Source organism: Pangasianodon hypophthalmus, chromosome 22, assembly GCF_027358585.1.
Source record: "Pangasianodon hypophthalmus isolate fPanHyp1 chromosome 22, fPanHyp1.pri, whole genome shotgun sequence".
In the NCBI taxonomy this organism is placed as follows: domain Eukaryota; kingdom Metazoa; phylum Chordata; class Actinopteri; order Siluriformes; family Pangasiidae; genus Pangasianodon; species Pangasianodon hypophthalmus.
Genome location: NC_069731.1, coordinates 5025859 through 5044194, shown reverse-complemented (window position 1 = coordinate 5044194; position 18336 = coordinate 5025859). Strand labels below are relative to the sequence as shown.

Below are 18336 nucleotides of genomic sequence, written 5' to 3'. Positions count from 1 at the left end.
TTTCCTGAAAATGTGTCATAGCCTTTTTGTACTGTCAAAGTTAAACTTTCAGTGTTGATAAAAAAAAAAAACTTCCAATGTATACAGAAGACTCAATGTTATTTTTTGCATGCTAACTAGCTAGCCACTTACAGAGGTAGCAGCTAGCTAAGTGCCTGTTGCTTAGGGTCCATATTAGGAAATTGTTATATATATATATATATATATATATATATATATATATATATATATACTGTTTAAAGGCAGAATTTTCGAGACATTAGCAAAAACATTTCCCTGTAATATAACCATGCATGCAGCTGCCATATAGTCAGCAAACTTCACACAGCTGCTGAGGTTATAAAGTGATTTGATTATGATGTTACAGTCGTAACTAACCAGAGAGAGAGCAGATGAATCAGACCTTTGCCTTGTTTGTGCAGAGCTCCATATTTAACTAGGAGAGTAAAACGGTGAAAGCGGCTGCTGTAAAAATGAAACACAGGATAAGATAACGCTTTTGTCCATTTTATTATGTTTAAATTTGAATTAGTGTGGTTGAAGTTGTGCTCTGTGCTCATAGATGGAAAACACAGCAAGCCTCCCAAAGGATCATCCACACCCAAAGCCTGAGAAACTCTAGCTGCTTTGTCTGAGATGGGAGTTCCCAACACATCAGCATGTGACAATAATATTTCAGCGTAAGTATTATTCCATAGACAAAGATTAACAAAGAAAACTGTATATGCAACAGGTTATGTGTAGAATGTTGCTGAATAACACAACACTGGTACAACAAAACACAAAGTTACAGGTGAATCAAACACAAACAGTAAACGAGTCTATCAGTCATGTTTTATTTTCCCACTTCATATGTAGATGCTCTAGAAATGAAATCAATTAGAAATGCTTCTTCAGTGATACTTAAACTAGTACGTAAGCAAAAAAAAGAACAACAAAAAAAAGAATAGTAATTAATTTCTAAACACAACATTTAGTGTTTGAAGTTTGCAATGCAAAATATCTTTAGTTTTGCACTGCAGCTATGAGGTATAAGTAAGTGAAGCTTACAGTGACTGGTTGAAATTGTTTTTTAGAGAAGTTCTAAAACACTGACTTAAAAAAATTCCTGATAACAATCATGATTCTAATCAGAGAGTTAGCTAAATTAAAAAAAAAAAAACCTCTTGATAATGGCTTGATCTCTGCAAGTCTTTACTGGAAGTCAGGTGAAAAATCATCTGAAGCTCATTTGAATTCCAGAAATGTGACTACAATCAGAGTTCCTAACCATTATCATAACTGGCTCATGACATTCGTTTGAGATAATGTAGGTAATTTGTAATGCCACAGACATGTACAGCCAAATGACACAGTAAACTTTAGAATAATGTATACAATTTATGTCTTAACAACCATCCAACATGTTGGCTAATTATGACGTCGTCACTACTACATCATCATTTTTTGTTGTATGCTCATTCCATTCTCATACACCAATGTTCTCACTTTCACCTGATTAGCTTTCGGCATTGTTTCGCCAGGAAACACAGTGCTAATTTACAGTCAGCAAATGACTTCTGCCATGTCAAAACAGGAAATAAATAAACACATAAAAAACACATTCTCATAACATCTTCCTAGTTAGTTAGTTAAGTTATGTTGGCTAGATGTTTGGCTGCTACCTGAGCTACACCATATGGCCAAAAGTATGTGAACACCTGACCATCACACCCATATGTGAGCCTTCCCCTAACTATTGCCACAAAACATACAATTGTCTAGAATGTCTTTGTATGCTGTAGCATTACGTTTTCCTATCGCTGGGACTAAGGGGCCCAAACCTCTTCCAGCATGACAATGCTGCTGTGCACAAAGCAAAGATATGCTTTGCCAAGGTTGGAGTGGAAGAACTCGAGTGGCCTGCACAGAGCCCTGACCTCAACCCCACTGAACACCTATGGGATGAATTGGAATGCTGACTGTACACCAGCTGTGTTCACCTCTGTGTCTTACCTCACTAATGCACTTGTAGCTGAATGGGTAGAAAGCCTTCCCACTCCCAGAGTGGAGGCTGTTATAGGGGCAGATAAAGTTAAAGGGAGAGCACATATGGGTATTGAGGGCTAGGTGTCCCCAAACTTTTGGCTATAGAGTCAAACTGCAAAACCTAAACAATGTATTTGGTGCAAAAAGTAAACCAGTTTCCACTGTTCCATCACATTCCACACAAGTGTTACTTCACTACACTGCTTAGTGTTACTAAAGTTTAACACATCTTCTTCAACTGTTTGACAGTTGGCTAATGAACTTTAGCTGAGATGTGTGGTACAAGTGCTGGAGCATCTTAAACACCAAATGGTGTGATGCTGTAATCCTACAGGCTTAGCTGTGAGTACCACTACAAAGGCCATAGATATGAGACATGAGACATATGGGAAATGTTCTCTCCTCATTAGCAAGCACTCAAGAGTTGTTTCAGTCTCCTTCACCCTTCCTGAAGTCCAATTCCTACCTAACATCTGCTACTCATACCTGACCAAAAGTTATGTTTTTTAAATATAGCCATTGCCTAGTGAGTGGTTTTCATTCTTCATTAACAACATGATTGTGGATGGCTAAATAATTCTTTTTAAGCCAGCACTAAGAGTCAGAGCCAATGCTTAAGAAAAAAAAGATACTATCCTTGGATTTGCACCATCCATCCACCTAAAAAGGTTGCTGATGGTGATTCACCTACACCCTCTTCTGGTTCAGCCAATTCATGTAGCTGATTGTCACTCACAATGCAGTTCCTGTCATTTGGCAGGGGATCTGGTAGGATTCCCGGTACCCAGTTTTCTCTATAGTTGGATGTAGAGTCAGATAACAGAATTGTGGAAATAGTTTTACTAGAGGGTAACTCCGAGCAGCTCTGAGGCACCCCGTTTGGTAGGTAGGCTTTCCTGTAATCAGAACTTGTTTCATTGTCTGTCCAGTGTAAGTCATCCATGGAGACAAGATCTGTCAACAAAAGAGTCCTCTCTCCAGCTGTTGTTGACCTTGCCACAAGAGGCACAATCTCTGAGCTGTGGTTTACAGTTGAAGCCAGAGGATGGAATGCTAAGCTGGAGAACTGCAGTATCCCATTGGTGCCCCGTGACACTGGCAGCACCAAAAGCTCACTGGTGGAGTCTGGCTCTATCATGTCCAGGTCTTCTTCTGGTTCTGCATTAGATATGACCTGGAATAGATCCTCTTCTGTGCAAGAGGACAATCCAGGGCTGATGGAGTCTCCTAACCCACTGTCGTTAGCACAACTGGACAACTCCTCTCGATCCTGGGGTACCATCACACCCACCACCATGCTATAACTGGTGCAGGATTCAGCACTCCGGTCACTAACTGGTGCCACCTGTTCATTAGTGTAAGAATGACAGTGCCAATCTTGGTCATGGTAGTCCTGGGCTGCGTAACCTGCATTGCTCACAGCTTTTGACTCAGGTAAGGAATCAGGTAAGGCTAGATCAGACTTGACAGTATTCCATGGAGGTTTAGTGTATACCATCACAGTGGTTATCTCCACTTTAGGATCTGGGTTGAAATTAGGAGTGGTGTTCATCGACATGATGTGCTACAGAGAAGAAGAGAAAAGTGGTATAAATTTTCTGTTTAGTCCATTTCAGTGACCAAACGTTAATACCAGACAACCAATTTATTGTTTCGACAACATCTCTTGATTACAGTTTACTTTAGTTTTTCGAGCCTGTATCGCTACTGCGTCTGTGGCACATGGGAAATTACCACAGATAAGAACCCCAATATATTTCTCTGTTCTATAAAAAGAATGAAAAACTGCTTTACTGGTAATGTATTCAGAGTTAGGTATAGATCGAGAACGCACACATCGGTATTCAGACCTCAAAAACAGAAAGTTTGTCAAAAATACAGCTGTGTTTCATTTACATTCTGACCTTGAACTTAAGTTGATTTGTTTTGGGCAAGTTCTTGTCTTTAAAGACAGTCTAGACGGTATTAAAAGACACTGTCTTGAATGTGGAGGTGTGAATGTTATGGAGGTAATTTTAATAATCCAATAAAATCAATTTAAGTGCAGTGTATAGAGATTCGATTGAAAAAAAAAAACTATTGCATAACTATTTAATAGTGTAAACTGAAAATAAAAAAAATGAATTAAAAGAGAATCAACAATTCATGAAAACACAGATCACGAAAATTGGCTGCAGGCCAAAAACTACAACTGCGAACTGTAACAAAGGTGTGTGTGAGCAAAGCACATTCCTCCTTAACCTCTCCCTACACACACACACACACACACACACACACACATACACACATCTTGTCAGTGCCAGGAACATTGAGGTAGAGCTCCTTCCAGGTATACATACAAAGGGAATTTTCCAAGTTCAATTTCCTGATAGAGAAAGAACTAAGAGTGTCTTACCAACGCCTTGGGCAGGTTCCTCTTCCTTGTGACGTGCTGCTGGCACAAAATCCACGCCAAGGTGATCAAGAGGAAAAGAGCTACTAATGCAGAGATGATGAATACAGGAATCCAGGGCTTGTCTGCAGCTGGAGAGAAAAAAAAAAAAAAAGACCAAAAATAAAGCCTATGTAAACTCGCCATAAGGAGTGAGTGATTTCAGGGCAAGCACAAAAGAGATAAGGCACAGATATGATAGGATAATCTTGGGTAAGCACAAGCTGGTGTGAGTATTGCACAATTCCTGGAAACTGATAACTTTCAACACGTACAAAAGGTACAGTGAAATTGTTTTTTTCAGCTGGCGAGCTTACAGTGCAGCACGTAAGTATCTGAACACCTCGTCATGTGGTTCTCTACACAGCATATTGCCATTGAATCAGAGCTGATATTTTGCACATCATAACCTATAAGTGAGTAATACAAATAATATATAGGCGTGATATAAGGGCAGTTCTAATCTTAATGGTTTCTGACGTGTCCACATGAAACTCTTACATAGCAAACAGAAAATAAACAAACACGCCTGTTTCACCTGGCAAAGTCACACAGAAGGTGGTGTTTTCACTCTGTCGTTTTATGGAGGGATGGGTGAGCTCATACAACACAATGCCACAGTACTCCGTGTTCACGTGTAGATGACTCAGTGTAATCATGCCAGACGTGTTCTGAAACACCTGTAAAAGAGATATGTGTAACTTGATAATAAAGTGTTTCTTAGTGCAACTTTAAGTATTTAAGACAACAGTTCAGTCAGAAATGCTAATGTGTTTTAAAAGAATTAGCAAGGCATAAGAATTAGCAGTTAGCCTTACCATGGCTAGCAATGATACATTCTGTCTAAATGTATACACTTATACACTTAATGTTTAAGTAAATAAGGGAATAATCATAGTTACAAACTACATAAAGTTATACATATAGAGATCTACATATTGGAGTCCGAGCTGTTAGAGGATTAGTGACCGAAGCAACCACTGATGAGAACAAGTTTTACTTAAGTTCATAACATACCATGACCTGTAGTCACTAATATAGCCATCATATAACTTCATTTTGGCTACAACAATGACTTTGTTTTTTTTTATATACAAATGAGTAGCCTTACTTGTTAACCAAAAACATTAATCTAGCAAGCTGACATAGCTAGCTAAGGTTTGCAGAGAACATCAACTAGCTTACTTGGGTAACTTAGGTAATAATTTTGAGTAACAATAATGCTAGACTAAACATTTGACATATACCATTCAATAAAAAAGTCAAATTAAATATGTAAACTTAATATCTTCTTATTTTGACTTAACATCTATAGATGTCTAAGATGTCTATGTCTATCTGTTATGCCGTTATTGCATTATTTAAACTGAATAAGTACTTATTTTGACTTAATGCCTCATTATTTCAATTTATCTTATTGTTTTGACATATTATCTCATTATTTCAACTTAATATTTAACACCCCAGAATCTATCAAGACGACTAATTTATTGAATATTGGGTTATAATTGTTATTCTATATGTTGTTTCCCAGACAGTACTTTTACATTTATGTCATTTGGTAGACACCCTTATCCAGAGCGACTTACAACTATCTCACTTGTACAACTGAGCAGTTGAGGGTTAAGGGATTTGAACTCTCAACCTTTTGATCAGAAGTCCAACATGTTCTTGTTACTTGTTAATGTTACTTTTAATAACATAAGTTCTTGAAACAATAAGTTATTAAGTTGAAGTAAGGTGTTATTATAGTACTTTAACATTTTTTTCACAACTTGTGGTTCAGAGCTTCTGTACACGTGGAATGTCATGTCACAACGCTTAAATAGGAAGAACCAGTATGACAGCTAATTTGCATCATCAGTGTTTACAGAATGATGCCCTCAGCTATCTAAGTCTCTGTATATCTATGGTTACCTACTACAAACGTGTTCTCACCAAGACTAAAATGGAATATAAAAAGCTACAGTATATTTGCTACATGCAATTATGGTAATATGCAACTAGACATTACCTTTCTAGCTTCAGACTCTGGGTGTGTGAGACTGACAATGTAGTTAACAGATGATTTCCCAGAATCCTGGCACCTTTCCCAACAGCTGATCTCCCTAATTGAGTGGTTCCAAGGCCCCATGGGAGTTGTGAGTGTTACGGTGAGAGAGGACCCTACCGTTATCACGGACAGCTTTGGAGCTTCCAGAGAAGCTGACAAGAGCAAGAAAGAGAAAGAAAGCAAAGGTAAGAAAGAGAGATAAGGAAAGAGGTAGAAGGCAGAAATTAGTATCATGAGATCCGAAATAATCTACAGAATGTAATCCAAAGTGAATATACAGAATATATTTTTTTATCTTAATGGCCTTACTTTTTTCTAAGGGGATGAAGTGTGTGTATTCGCCGAGGCATAACTCATCCGCCATGATCTTGACAAAATATTTAGCGCGAATGTCCGTCATCACAGAACTGAGATCACAGATAGGTTCAGAGATATTCTGGCATCCAATCATCAGCTTGTATCGCTCTCCATATCTATAAAGAACAGAATCATTACATTAGTGATGACAATGATATTTTTATATATATGTAGATTTTCACATTTATGGTTCCATTTAATATATTAGACTAACCACAATACAGCTATTAACAGTTGGTATCCACACCTGTCTCATTTTTTCTCATGAAGTTGATGTTACTGAGAAAGTGCAAAACTGTCCACCATGAGAAGTTTTCTGTGCCAGAAAGCTTAAAAAATTTATTACAAAGTGCGGACACTGGAGACTCCTTCCCAAAACATCTCCCCACAGAAAATGTCAGCATATTAACAAATGCATATTTTTTAATCCATTTATGTGTAGTGTCTGCCACACATGTCGCTGTGACTTAGCTCTTATTACACAAACAACAACACGGAAAATAAATCAACACCATCTGACTAACCAGTATAGAGAATTCCACAGCACTGTGGTATACATTTTCAGAATCATCACTGTTAAGACCTAGCTGGTAACTCTTGAGAAACAGAACCTCCCTCTAAAACTGCGTCTTTGGTTAAACCAAAAAATAGAGTGATCTGACAGATAAAGTGAGAAAAACACCACACACCACACCACCATAACTATATCGGTGTTGGATATCAAAAACATATCCTTACACACAGAATTCTTCCTGTGCTGTGTGGATAAAGAGCTTTGGAGATTAAGTTCCACTTTAAACAGAGCCCTTGTTTTTGAAGAAAGAGGAAAGACCAAATTGCTTCATGGAACCATGACCTGACTGTAGTGGTTGTTCTTAGTTGCTTGTGAAAGGCTGATTATTGGTGGATACAGGTGGATTGGAACAGAAGGAAATGCTGAAATCTGAGTAGGAATAACAAGCCATTAGCTTCTGATAAAGGAGAAAACCAGACAGTGGTGTACAGGATGCTAAGCAAGTGCTGCTCCACATTAATGTTGGGTTAGGCATGGAATCTTCCATACTGCCCTTCCTTTGCTGGCGACGTTTCTCAGCCACCTGAACCCAATCAAAACTCAAACCACACAACCAGTAAAAGATCTCAGAGAGCACCAGAACAGTGGAAGACCATTTGCACCATTGCATGGGACTTCAAGGGCCACCCAGTCTTTGCTCTTGCTCATGGTTATGGAGAAGATTTTAACCGACAGGTTGGACTTTCATTCTAACTGCAGGTTGTTACTTTGTCACCATTATTTTAACTGCCAAAGAGAGCTCTTTGGAAAGGATTTACTTGAATAGGAAGAAAATAAAGGAAGGATAAACAACAAAAGCACATTTATCTAAGCCACACTTTCAGAAAAAAAAACATATGCATGACCCTGAAAAACATTTGGTAAAGCTGAACAAAGATGAATCACTTCAGTACACAATTAAAGTGACTACCTTCATTGACAAACTGAAGGATTTTGGTTGAAATTTTCTCGGAGAAGACAACTAGCCGAGAAAATTTCCCTCAACCAAAACCCTTACGTTTTTCAAGCTGATTGTGAAGCAGGAAATAATTACATTCCAAGACAACGTAGGCAAGGACAGATGAATGTAGGCAGTTATGTGAAGATTTCTAAGATCGGAGGATGGCTTCTGATAAAAGAGGCCAAAAGACAAGATAGGAGGGAAATGCACTGAAAGAGAGGGTCATGATGTTGAGACTAATGAACACAGATGGAAAAGGTTGGATAGATGTATTTACAATTCAGAATACCAACAGTCTCTATGGTAGCAGGAGATAAACCCATGATCACTCACTACAGTATGATTTAACACACCTGAATGGTGACTCAACATTTAGTTACAGCAGCACCAAGACCAACCTTTGATGGAAAGTCAAAGAATATTCGCATGTTAGAAAGGGTTCCTGGATTTTCAACATTGTTTTGCAAGACCACACCCTCAACTAAAAGGCCTGGGTTCGTGCTCTGCACTAGACTGTCAGACCCCTCCACTGAAGTTTGGGAGAAAGACCACATCTGAATCTCCACCTTTTTCATAGTTAACTTTCTGTAAATGCCCATCTTTCTCCACTAGCGATGACGTTTCTGCATGCAGCTTTTCCACGTCTACTCCCAACTGTCCAACAAGTCCTACCCAAGAGTCTTTAGTGTGTGACCTGGCGTGAAGAGTGACTGTGGAACTGTAGAACTCAGTTTGGAGTACTTGGCAGGTTCTGCTTTGTGGTAGACAGTCAGACCCCCTAATGAAGTCACTTGGGTAGGAGTTTTTGAATGTAATAGTTGTTAAAATTCCTTGCTTGCAAAGGTTGGGATAAGCAACTACATGTTTTGTTTCATCTTGGTGCTTCACATTACCTCTTTTGACTAGCGCAAATCAGACATTTTGCCTTTGTCTGCAATTTTTTTTTTTATAAATAAGCCATGTTGTCAGCAGAGAGTAAATAAAATGAAGAAAATTTTTATGAAAGTCTGTGAATATGCTCCCCTTCCTGAGCTAATGTCTTTAACCCTGTAGCTAGTCTCCAGTCCAATAAGTTGTCTTCAGCTAAAAAAAAAATTACATAAGTGGATATGATTGTCCACTACAAGCTACAATAGAGGATGGTTCATTGTTAGAAAACTATGATGAATTATGTACATATGCTTATCAGTGATTTCTGACTCGATTCAGTCCACTGAAATACAAGCTGAATAGCTTCAAGTTTCTAGATTTAACATTTTTTTCCCTAAGAGTATAGAATTTGACTGTCATGTATTTTCTAATGATTTGTGTTTTCTCCTATTTTTCTATAGATAGGGAGATATGGTGAGATACTATCTTTTACTTTGTTTTTTTGTCCTTCTATCCATATATTTTAATGTACATGCACCAAAAATATTTGAAAAATCTGTTTTATGTTTACAATTTTTGCTTCTTGTTAATGCTTAACGGTTTAACAGGATTTTATTTAAAAAAAAAATAAAAACTGGTTATAACAGGTTGTAAATCTGTATTTTAGAAGCATATTCTTATAGGAACCATCTCACTACATTATGTCTAGAAACAAAGAAAAAAAGATTTCTATCCATTGATTTGTATTACAGTGATTAGATGGTAATAGCATGAGAGAACAGGAAACAAGTGGTAGTTAAATGCCTGGAGAGATTTTTCCTTATCGTACCCCACACAGAATAATACAAACATATCTTGTCCAAGGCTAAATTGGACAAAACCAAAAAGTATGAGCTTGAGGTTTTGGCTTTAAATGATGGTGTGAGGATGTAAAAATATGATAGTATAATATGATTACTAATGCTGAAATTGTGACGTTAATATAAGGTTCGATCTGGGTTAAGAATGAATGGGAGATTATAATCATAATGTCACTCAATAGTACTGGTATGCCAACTTAAATGGTGTACCTAGAAATAATATAGAATCTGTTTGAATCCTGAGAAAACAGGATTTCTGAAGTTGCAATATATTTATAAAAAAAAAGGAAAAAAAAAAAAAATTTGCTTGGAGGGTATGAAATTACCGCTTCACTGCTCCTTTGAACTGTGTGAGATAAAATCTAGCATTAATTGGGAATATGTGGGTCTTGTGCTGAGTGTCTGTCTAAAATGTCAAACGAATACATTATCACTGCCAGTCCCTGTATATTTTAGCTTTTTTTTTTGGGTTAAAACCTCAAGCAATGGACTCACTTTAAATATTCCTTGATTAGAGAAGCTGAATATGGAATAGTTATAAGAATATATTGTAGGTTGTACAACATAAAATAAATTTGTCTTACAGCTGATACTAGTGCTGTCTTTTTCCTACAGACAGTTCTAGATAAAAGGATCTAAGAGCAACATCACTATATTAATATATAGTGATATATATATATATATATAGATATAGATATAGATATATATATATTATATATATTATATATATTATATATACAGATATTAAGGTCTCCATTGGAACTCTGGTTCAATATATTTCATTATACTTCATTAATAAATGAAGCATAAATATTTCATTACCATAAATTTCATTACCAACAATTTTAATTGTTGGAAAATTGCTGGGGTGCAAGTGGAACAAAACAGTTCAGGATGTGCTGAAAATCAGCACTCTTGCTGAGTGGTAATAGTAACTCTGTTGTTGATTATTGTCCTATAACAGCATGCCCCCTTACTTATTTAACTGCCATTCTGTTCCCTTCTGTGTGGTCTGTGACACTAACAGTCCTTAAACTGTAGTAATACAGTGTTGGAAAACAGTATTTATCGAGCCCTTAACAAGTTTAAGGAGTAAGAAAGAGAAAAACTAAAAAGCCCAACCATTCACCAGGATTTAAGACAGAAGGTCAAGGGTCATGTTACACTCACACGTGAAATCTGACGCTATAGCGAACTTCTTGGCCTGGGATTTTCACTTCATCCCAGCGGACCCTGGTGTGAAAATTGCGGGAATCAAAATACACCTTTGTCATATTGCAACCATTGCAACAGAAGCCTGCAGACAAAAAAAGAAGAAGAAAAACGACAATTAGGTTTGATTTTGAAAATAATCAGACAGCACAGAATCTATAAAATTGCAAGGACACAATTCCAGAATCTAGTTACTGAAAAATATAGTTGTAGATGAACTATGTAATAAGCGTAGAGTTTAAATAGTGGTTATGAGTTAATTGGTTTTAAGCATCAAAAACAGCAGGCTAGAATTAACACTTGCAATATTTTAGTGATCATCAGAGCTAGGTGTTGATAGAAAAGTACACACACACCCACACAAACACACACACACACACACAGAGCCTTAATCTCAGGCTTAGTTTTGCCATTCAGTGGTATAGCAGGTGATGTAGTGAAAAGGCCAGCGCTAATCCTTTTCGTCAGGCTGCAGTCATTCCATTTTTAATCCTCACTTGCTGTAACTAGGTCAAACACATCTGTTCTTCATGAAAAAAGCAAACATACTTGAGTTTTGTCTGGGAAAACTGTTCAAAAGGCAGAGCTAATAGATCCTCTGGGCTTTATTGCTGTCTGTCAGGTTTTTATTTCTGTCATTTTGCTGTAAATCTCAAGAAAGGAAATGTCATAATTGTGACTTTAACAAATTATCAGCGTAGTTCTCATTAATCATAAGCAGTGTTTCATTATCTCATACTCATTGGTACATTAACGCACAAATCCTGCATGCATGAAGGTTGAAGAGGCAAACGATCACTGAGATATGCACAGTATTACGAAGTTACCACACCACAAAACAAAGTGATATTACCACAGTGTACACAAAAAAACACAAAACAAAATGACCATGATACAAGGTTACCACACCAGAAAAAAATTACCATAATACAAAGTCATATTACCACAATGCATACAAAAAAACAAAAAAAACAAAACACAAAACAAAATGACCATGATACAAGGTTACCACACCACAAAACAACATGACCACAATACAAAGTGATACTACCACAATGCCTACAAAAAAACACAAAACAAAATGACCATGATACAAGGTTACCACACCACAAAACAACATGACCACAATACAAAGCGATATTACCACAATGCAAGGAAAATGATAACAACACAAAACAAAATGACCATGATACACACAAAATTACCACACCACAAAACAAAATTACCACAAGACAAAACAAACTTAACAATACCAAAATAAGAAGTAGAACTGGGATGCCTCTGCCACCAAGTCTGGACTTGCCTGTTCCTCACTCGTTGCTCTCTTGGATGCCTCAAATACCCTTAAAATACACCATGACCATCTCTGGACCAATGCCAAAATGTAAGCCGTTCATCAAGTGCTAGGAAGGATAAGTCCATAAAAATCCAACATTTTACCACTTATTTTTGAGATATTGCACTAACAAGTCTTTCCGACCGAGGGACTGACAGAAGGACTGACAGACAAACTGATGGACTGATGACAAAATTCGTAACTAGCCAGAAAATGGGCCTTGAGTTCCTGAACATGGAGGTGTAAGTAACATCTCTGTATGACAAACAGGGAGGAAGCTATTGAAGAAAATCTATTTTCAGACATTGGACCTTGCTGTGACCTTGACCCTTGCTGTGACATCGTTTGGATCAAATCCAAAATCTAATCAGTTCATCTGCTGGTTACAGTGATAATTCCCCATAAATCCTACAAACGTGTTCCTGAGATATCATGCAAAAGAGAATCTCAGACGGATGGATGGACGGACAGACACACAGGCAACAGGAACATTAATACTATACTACAAAACAAAATGATCACACAACAAAATCACCTCAACACAACATAAATATGATCACATCACAAAACAAATTCCAAAAACACAAAACAAATTAGGCAGAATACATTGCAAAACAAAATTGCCACACCACAAAATAAAATTACCACCACAACAATTTTTCTTTTACCATGCCACACAAAAACCGCAAATTACCACACTATAAAACAAAATCACCATACAACTAAACAAAAAACAGCGTGCCCACGACACAGTACAAAACTGACCTCAACATCAAACAAAATGACCACAACACAAAATGAAAATCATCACACTGCAAAATAAAATCCAAAAACACAAAACAAATTAGGAAACAACACAAATCACCACACCACAAAACAAAATGTGAAAACACAAAAGAAAATCAAAACTAAATTACCATAAAAAATCATTTACCCCACCACACACACAAAAAAGCAATTTACCACACCATAAAACAAAATTACCACACAAACACAACAAAATGATATCAATACAAAACAAAATGATCATACCACAAACAAATTTACCTCAGCACAAAAAAAACCCAGAATTACCACAACACGTTAAAATCACAAGTACAAAAAACAAAATCTGAACACAGAAAACAACAACAACAAAAAAATCCACAAAACAAAAAAACAGATCCTACAACACAACAAATTTGATAGAAACAACAAATAAATGTTTCTTCACAGCAAGAGAACAGTGATCCTGTTTCTACAGCTGTAAAGAAAACCTAGATGCATTTGTCATAAAAACAAACAAAAAAAGCCTAAAATTTGTACTTTACTGAATAATCACATATACAAAAGTCTGAAACGGACTATCAGAATATAGATAACGTGTTAACGTGTTGTATATAATATCAAATAAAGTTTAGTCACACGATCAGTTAAAAAAGGCACCTTGATTAGAGCAGCACTGCCGTTCAGCGTGCTTCAGTGGGCTTTAAACACTACAGCGTGCCTCGCATTTAAACACATTGTAGAAAGTGAATCTTGATTTGATATTATACAGAGGTAACACGGTATTAATATTCTGACAGTATAATACAGACATTTGCATGTTATGTTTATTCAATAAAACACAGAATTAAGGACGTTTGTTTTTCCAGCGCCCGAGTTGTGCACAGTATGAATAAAAAAATCCTCCTCAAGTGCACAGCTGGATGTGCTGCAGTTTAGCAACATGAAATGTTTTCAAGACAAATGCATCAGTCACCACTGAATTTTTATTATTATTATTATTTTTTTTTTTTTTTTAGAAATGTGAGAACATTTCCATTGCTGTACCCCTGAATTTCATGGTGTTGTCATATCTTGTTTTGCATTGTGGTAATTTTGTAGTGTTACCTCTCGGCCACTGTGCTTATATCCGTTCACATTGATTTTGAATTGAATTGATTGAATTTTTTGATATACCTCAATATATGAAAGGTCAAACTGGCAGAAATATAGCAAATAGCCACATGACTCACTGTTGCTCTTGTACAGAATAATATTCAGTTTCTTTCTTGCTGGTTAAATATCTTCTATATTTCTGAACCAGATTTCTCTTCCGAAGCCTTTTTTTTGTGGGAGTTAGTTAATGCTTTAATTTACACTAAGCATCATGATAATATATTGCTTAATAGTTTGGAGAACTATGGTGAAGGTTGGTTCTCAGACTCCTGTTTAATTGAAATGAAAAAATAAATAAAAACTGGATTTTAGCATACAACCCAATCATAACTGTCCTTAAAAGACGCCTTGGTGAGAAAAATTCTAAAAAGTAAAGACGCAGCAATAAGGCGACAAAATACATTGTGTAAACTGATGATTTCATGATGGCAGATTTTGGAGCAGAACTGCTGTACAGCTAAAAAATTCTATGTAGCACCAAAGATTTAGCTAGTCTGAAGGATACTTAGAGTTAGCAGAGCTGACCAGAAAGCTAAGATTGCGTAAGCTTTATTGACTGAAGTAGCACTACTTCACTATTTTAAAAAATACATTGTGATATTTTATTCAATTTATTTTGCCAAAATGTACATTTGACCTATGTATACAATTATTTTTTTTATATTTTTTCGCCAATTCCTGTTTAAGTGATCACAATAATCCAACAGTTTAACAATGAAAGCTCTTCTCAAAGTCAAAATATCTAGGACAGAAACTCACCTGAACACCAGACAAGCAGGAAAAGTGCTCTTAGAGGCCACAAATCCAGATCCATAGCAGAGTTCAAGGAAAAAAAAAAACAAAGACTAGTAGTTTTGATTTCCCTCACAGGACTCCACAGATATTCAGAGCAATTTTTCATCAGAATTGGGACAAAAACACATCTTTTAGTCTTCTTTCCCCCCTGTGTCCGGGACAGACATGAGCCATGAGCCGTCTTCTATCTCTGTTCCATCTCTGAAGAATCCAGGGTAAAGAAGTGCCCTTTAGCAGGTGTGTGTGTGTGTGTGTGTGTGTGTGTGTGTGTGTGTGTGTACGTGTACGTGTGTGTGCAGGTGAACTTTGGAGCCACCTTCCATTTGTCTGCTGCCTTTCTCCTCCCACTGACACTTGTTCTTGTCTTTCAGGTTTTATAGGGTGATAAAAGCACCTGGAATGTGCCTGCTTCTGGAAAGGAGGAAAAGAAAGTAAAAGAGCTCTTGAAGGAAGAGAGAGGTGGGGTGTTTCATGTGAACACCTTTGTTTAATACCTATTAATAACCCCAAATTAAAATTACATGGTACAAAAAGTTCCAGATATACAGTAATAATACACAGTGAAATAAAAATACACAGTGGGGGCTGAGCGACTATTCATTTTTACTAGTTGACCAGTAATTTTAAAAAGTAGTTGACTAGTTGGATTATTGTGAAAACTGATTTGGGATAGTACTTTTTTTTAGACTGTTTTTAGTGCAATTAAATGCTGATAAACAACATGCCAAACCACACTTCAATTAACACTCACACACTCACACAAGCTTTAAATTACATTTCCTGCTTCAAAGCTTTTTTAGGCTACACTGTTAACAGTGAAAATAAATACAACAGCACCATAAATGTGTGAAATAGTCCCTTTCTGCTTCTTATTAGACTATTTAAGGACACATCAGTTCTTACACTCGTGCACTCGTGAAATCCATGATTCTGAAACTGAGAGAGCGCAGCATGGAAGCTCATGTCCATCAACAGCCCTCCTTATAGCTCAAAAACTGACCTACTTTATATGGAAAATGCAATGTCTACAGCAGCGTCTGGGAGATTTTTTCACCGTGTTCAACTCCAGCTTCAGTAGCATACGAAAATGAGTCTGGATCAGTCTCTGTTAGTTGGTACATGCCTTTCTAAACTAGCTGAGTGGGATTGAATAGTGATGTGCAACCTTTCAGTAGTCACAGACCGGTCATGATGGAATTCATTACAACAACAACAAAAAAAATTTATTTTAATTTTACTTAGTTTTAATGGTTTTACTTTTAACCAAAATAAGAACAGGAGGAATAAAGAACTTAAAAACCTTTCCCTAGTGTAGTCACAATATGCAGTTGACTTTGTCTAGGCTGAAATATTTTCGGCAAACAAAGCTTTTCATTATCATGTGGCAGCATTTCCTTACCATCTGCCTCACGGGTTTTTCCACCGTCCCAGCTAGTCAACATCCCCACAGTGACAACTAATGAATGTATTAATTGTTTAGTCTATGCAACCACTTAATACACAGTTTTAAAGTACAAATATTAGCCGCTATCTCATTTTAAAGGAACAGTTAAGTCCAAAATGACCCCAAATGCAGTCAGTTAACTCTACAGTTTGCTTCCTTAGTTATAGCTACTAGTTTAGTAGCATGTAAACAGCATGTCTAAATCATCACATGCTAACCTTATGTTAGCATGTTTAAAATTAGCAATTTAAACATGAACTATATTAAAATTCGGTGGTGAAAAATCTCTAAATCTTTACTCAGGTGAAAAAAAAGAGCAACTGCTAATCTAAATAAATAAGTACTGGGGTAAAATATGAAAATATGAAATATACTTCTTCACTCAATATAAACTCAAATTTAAAAAAGTCTGAAAGTAAAAATAAAAGATTCCACACCATATGTACCTTTAAGAGTTTGGGGGGGGTGGGGGGGGGGGGGGGGGGGTTGGTTGCATTGTAAGAATTTTGAGACCTTAAAATGGCATCACTGACCAAAAACATGTGGTTGAGAACTCCTGCTTTAGACCAAAGCACTGACTGAAGATCAGTTTCCTGCCCAGATTAAGTTAATTTTAGCAGCATGAAAAAAAACTGATCTGCAATGAGCATTCTTACTGTCACCCGTCATCATCACATCATCTCCGCTGGCTGTTCTCCCATTGCTTTCAGCTAATTACGTGGCAAATCAATTACTTTCTGCACAATTAACTCTCTTCCCTCCCACCCGCTCTACCCATTCAAACACGACTGAGAGTAGCCAAAGATGATTAGGGAAAATTACACAGCACAATCTAAAGCAACCGTCTCTGGGTGTGTTGGTCCCTCTCCCCCACCCCACCTCCCCCCACCCCGGCCCCCTGAACATTATCAACAAGCGAACTGCATTTGGAGAAAAGAACATTTTAGAAGAAGTTGATTACTAATCAGAGGAAGAACACCATTTCAAATGTGACAGTTTTAGATGACGGTACATCCAAATAACACGCTGCATGCAGGAGTGATTACTAATGGAGCATGACAGAATGCATGAGAATTCTAGACCAGTCTGGCTAGACTTCAGATTTAAATGCACTTTATTTCCTTAAGGGCATGTTTATATCGGGAATAAAACACTGTCAGGCTGCTTCCTCATCAGAAAAATAGGTAAATAATGCCCTTGTATTCATGATTTTTATATTGTTCTGTGCATGTTCCTCTATCAAACATTTTTACACAAAATAAAATCCTTTCAGTTCTATAGGAATTAAGCATATATACTCAAACATCTTCTAAAGGCAGAAAGAATCATTCACAAAACCTTAGAATTTGGAGAGGTAACAGCTTCCAGCTCTGTTCTCACATCCATCCATTTTCCATACTGCTTATCCTACACAGGGTTGCAGGGAGCCTGAAGCTTATCTCAGGGAACTCGGGGCACAACGCAGGGGATACCCTGGATGGGGTGCCAACACACATTCACACACTATAGACTGGGG

The 18336-nt window shown here is 37.0% G+C and overlaps 1 protein-coding gene across 1 annotated transcript; it reads right to left on the bottom strand.

Moving 5' to 3' along the window:
- Window positions 1-493: 493 nt before the first annotated feature.
- On the bottom strand, window positions 494-15640 carry ifnlr1 (interferon lambda receptor 1). Its single transcript, XM_026923880.3, has 7 exons — window positions 15341-15640; window positions 11284-11410; window positions 6822-6985; window positions 6474-6664; window positions 4998-5139; window positions 4424-4551; window positions 494-3592 (listed from the first exon to the last, which is right to left on the bottom strand). The coding sequence occupies exons 1-7, from the start codon at window positions 15480-15482 to the stop codon at window positions 2660-2662; spliced, it is 1827 nt and encodes a 608-aa protein (XP_026779681.3). The 5' UTR covers window positions 15483-15640; the 3' UTR covers window positions 494-2659.
- Between the last annotated feature and the right edge of the window lie 2696 nt (window positions 15641-18336).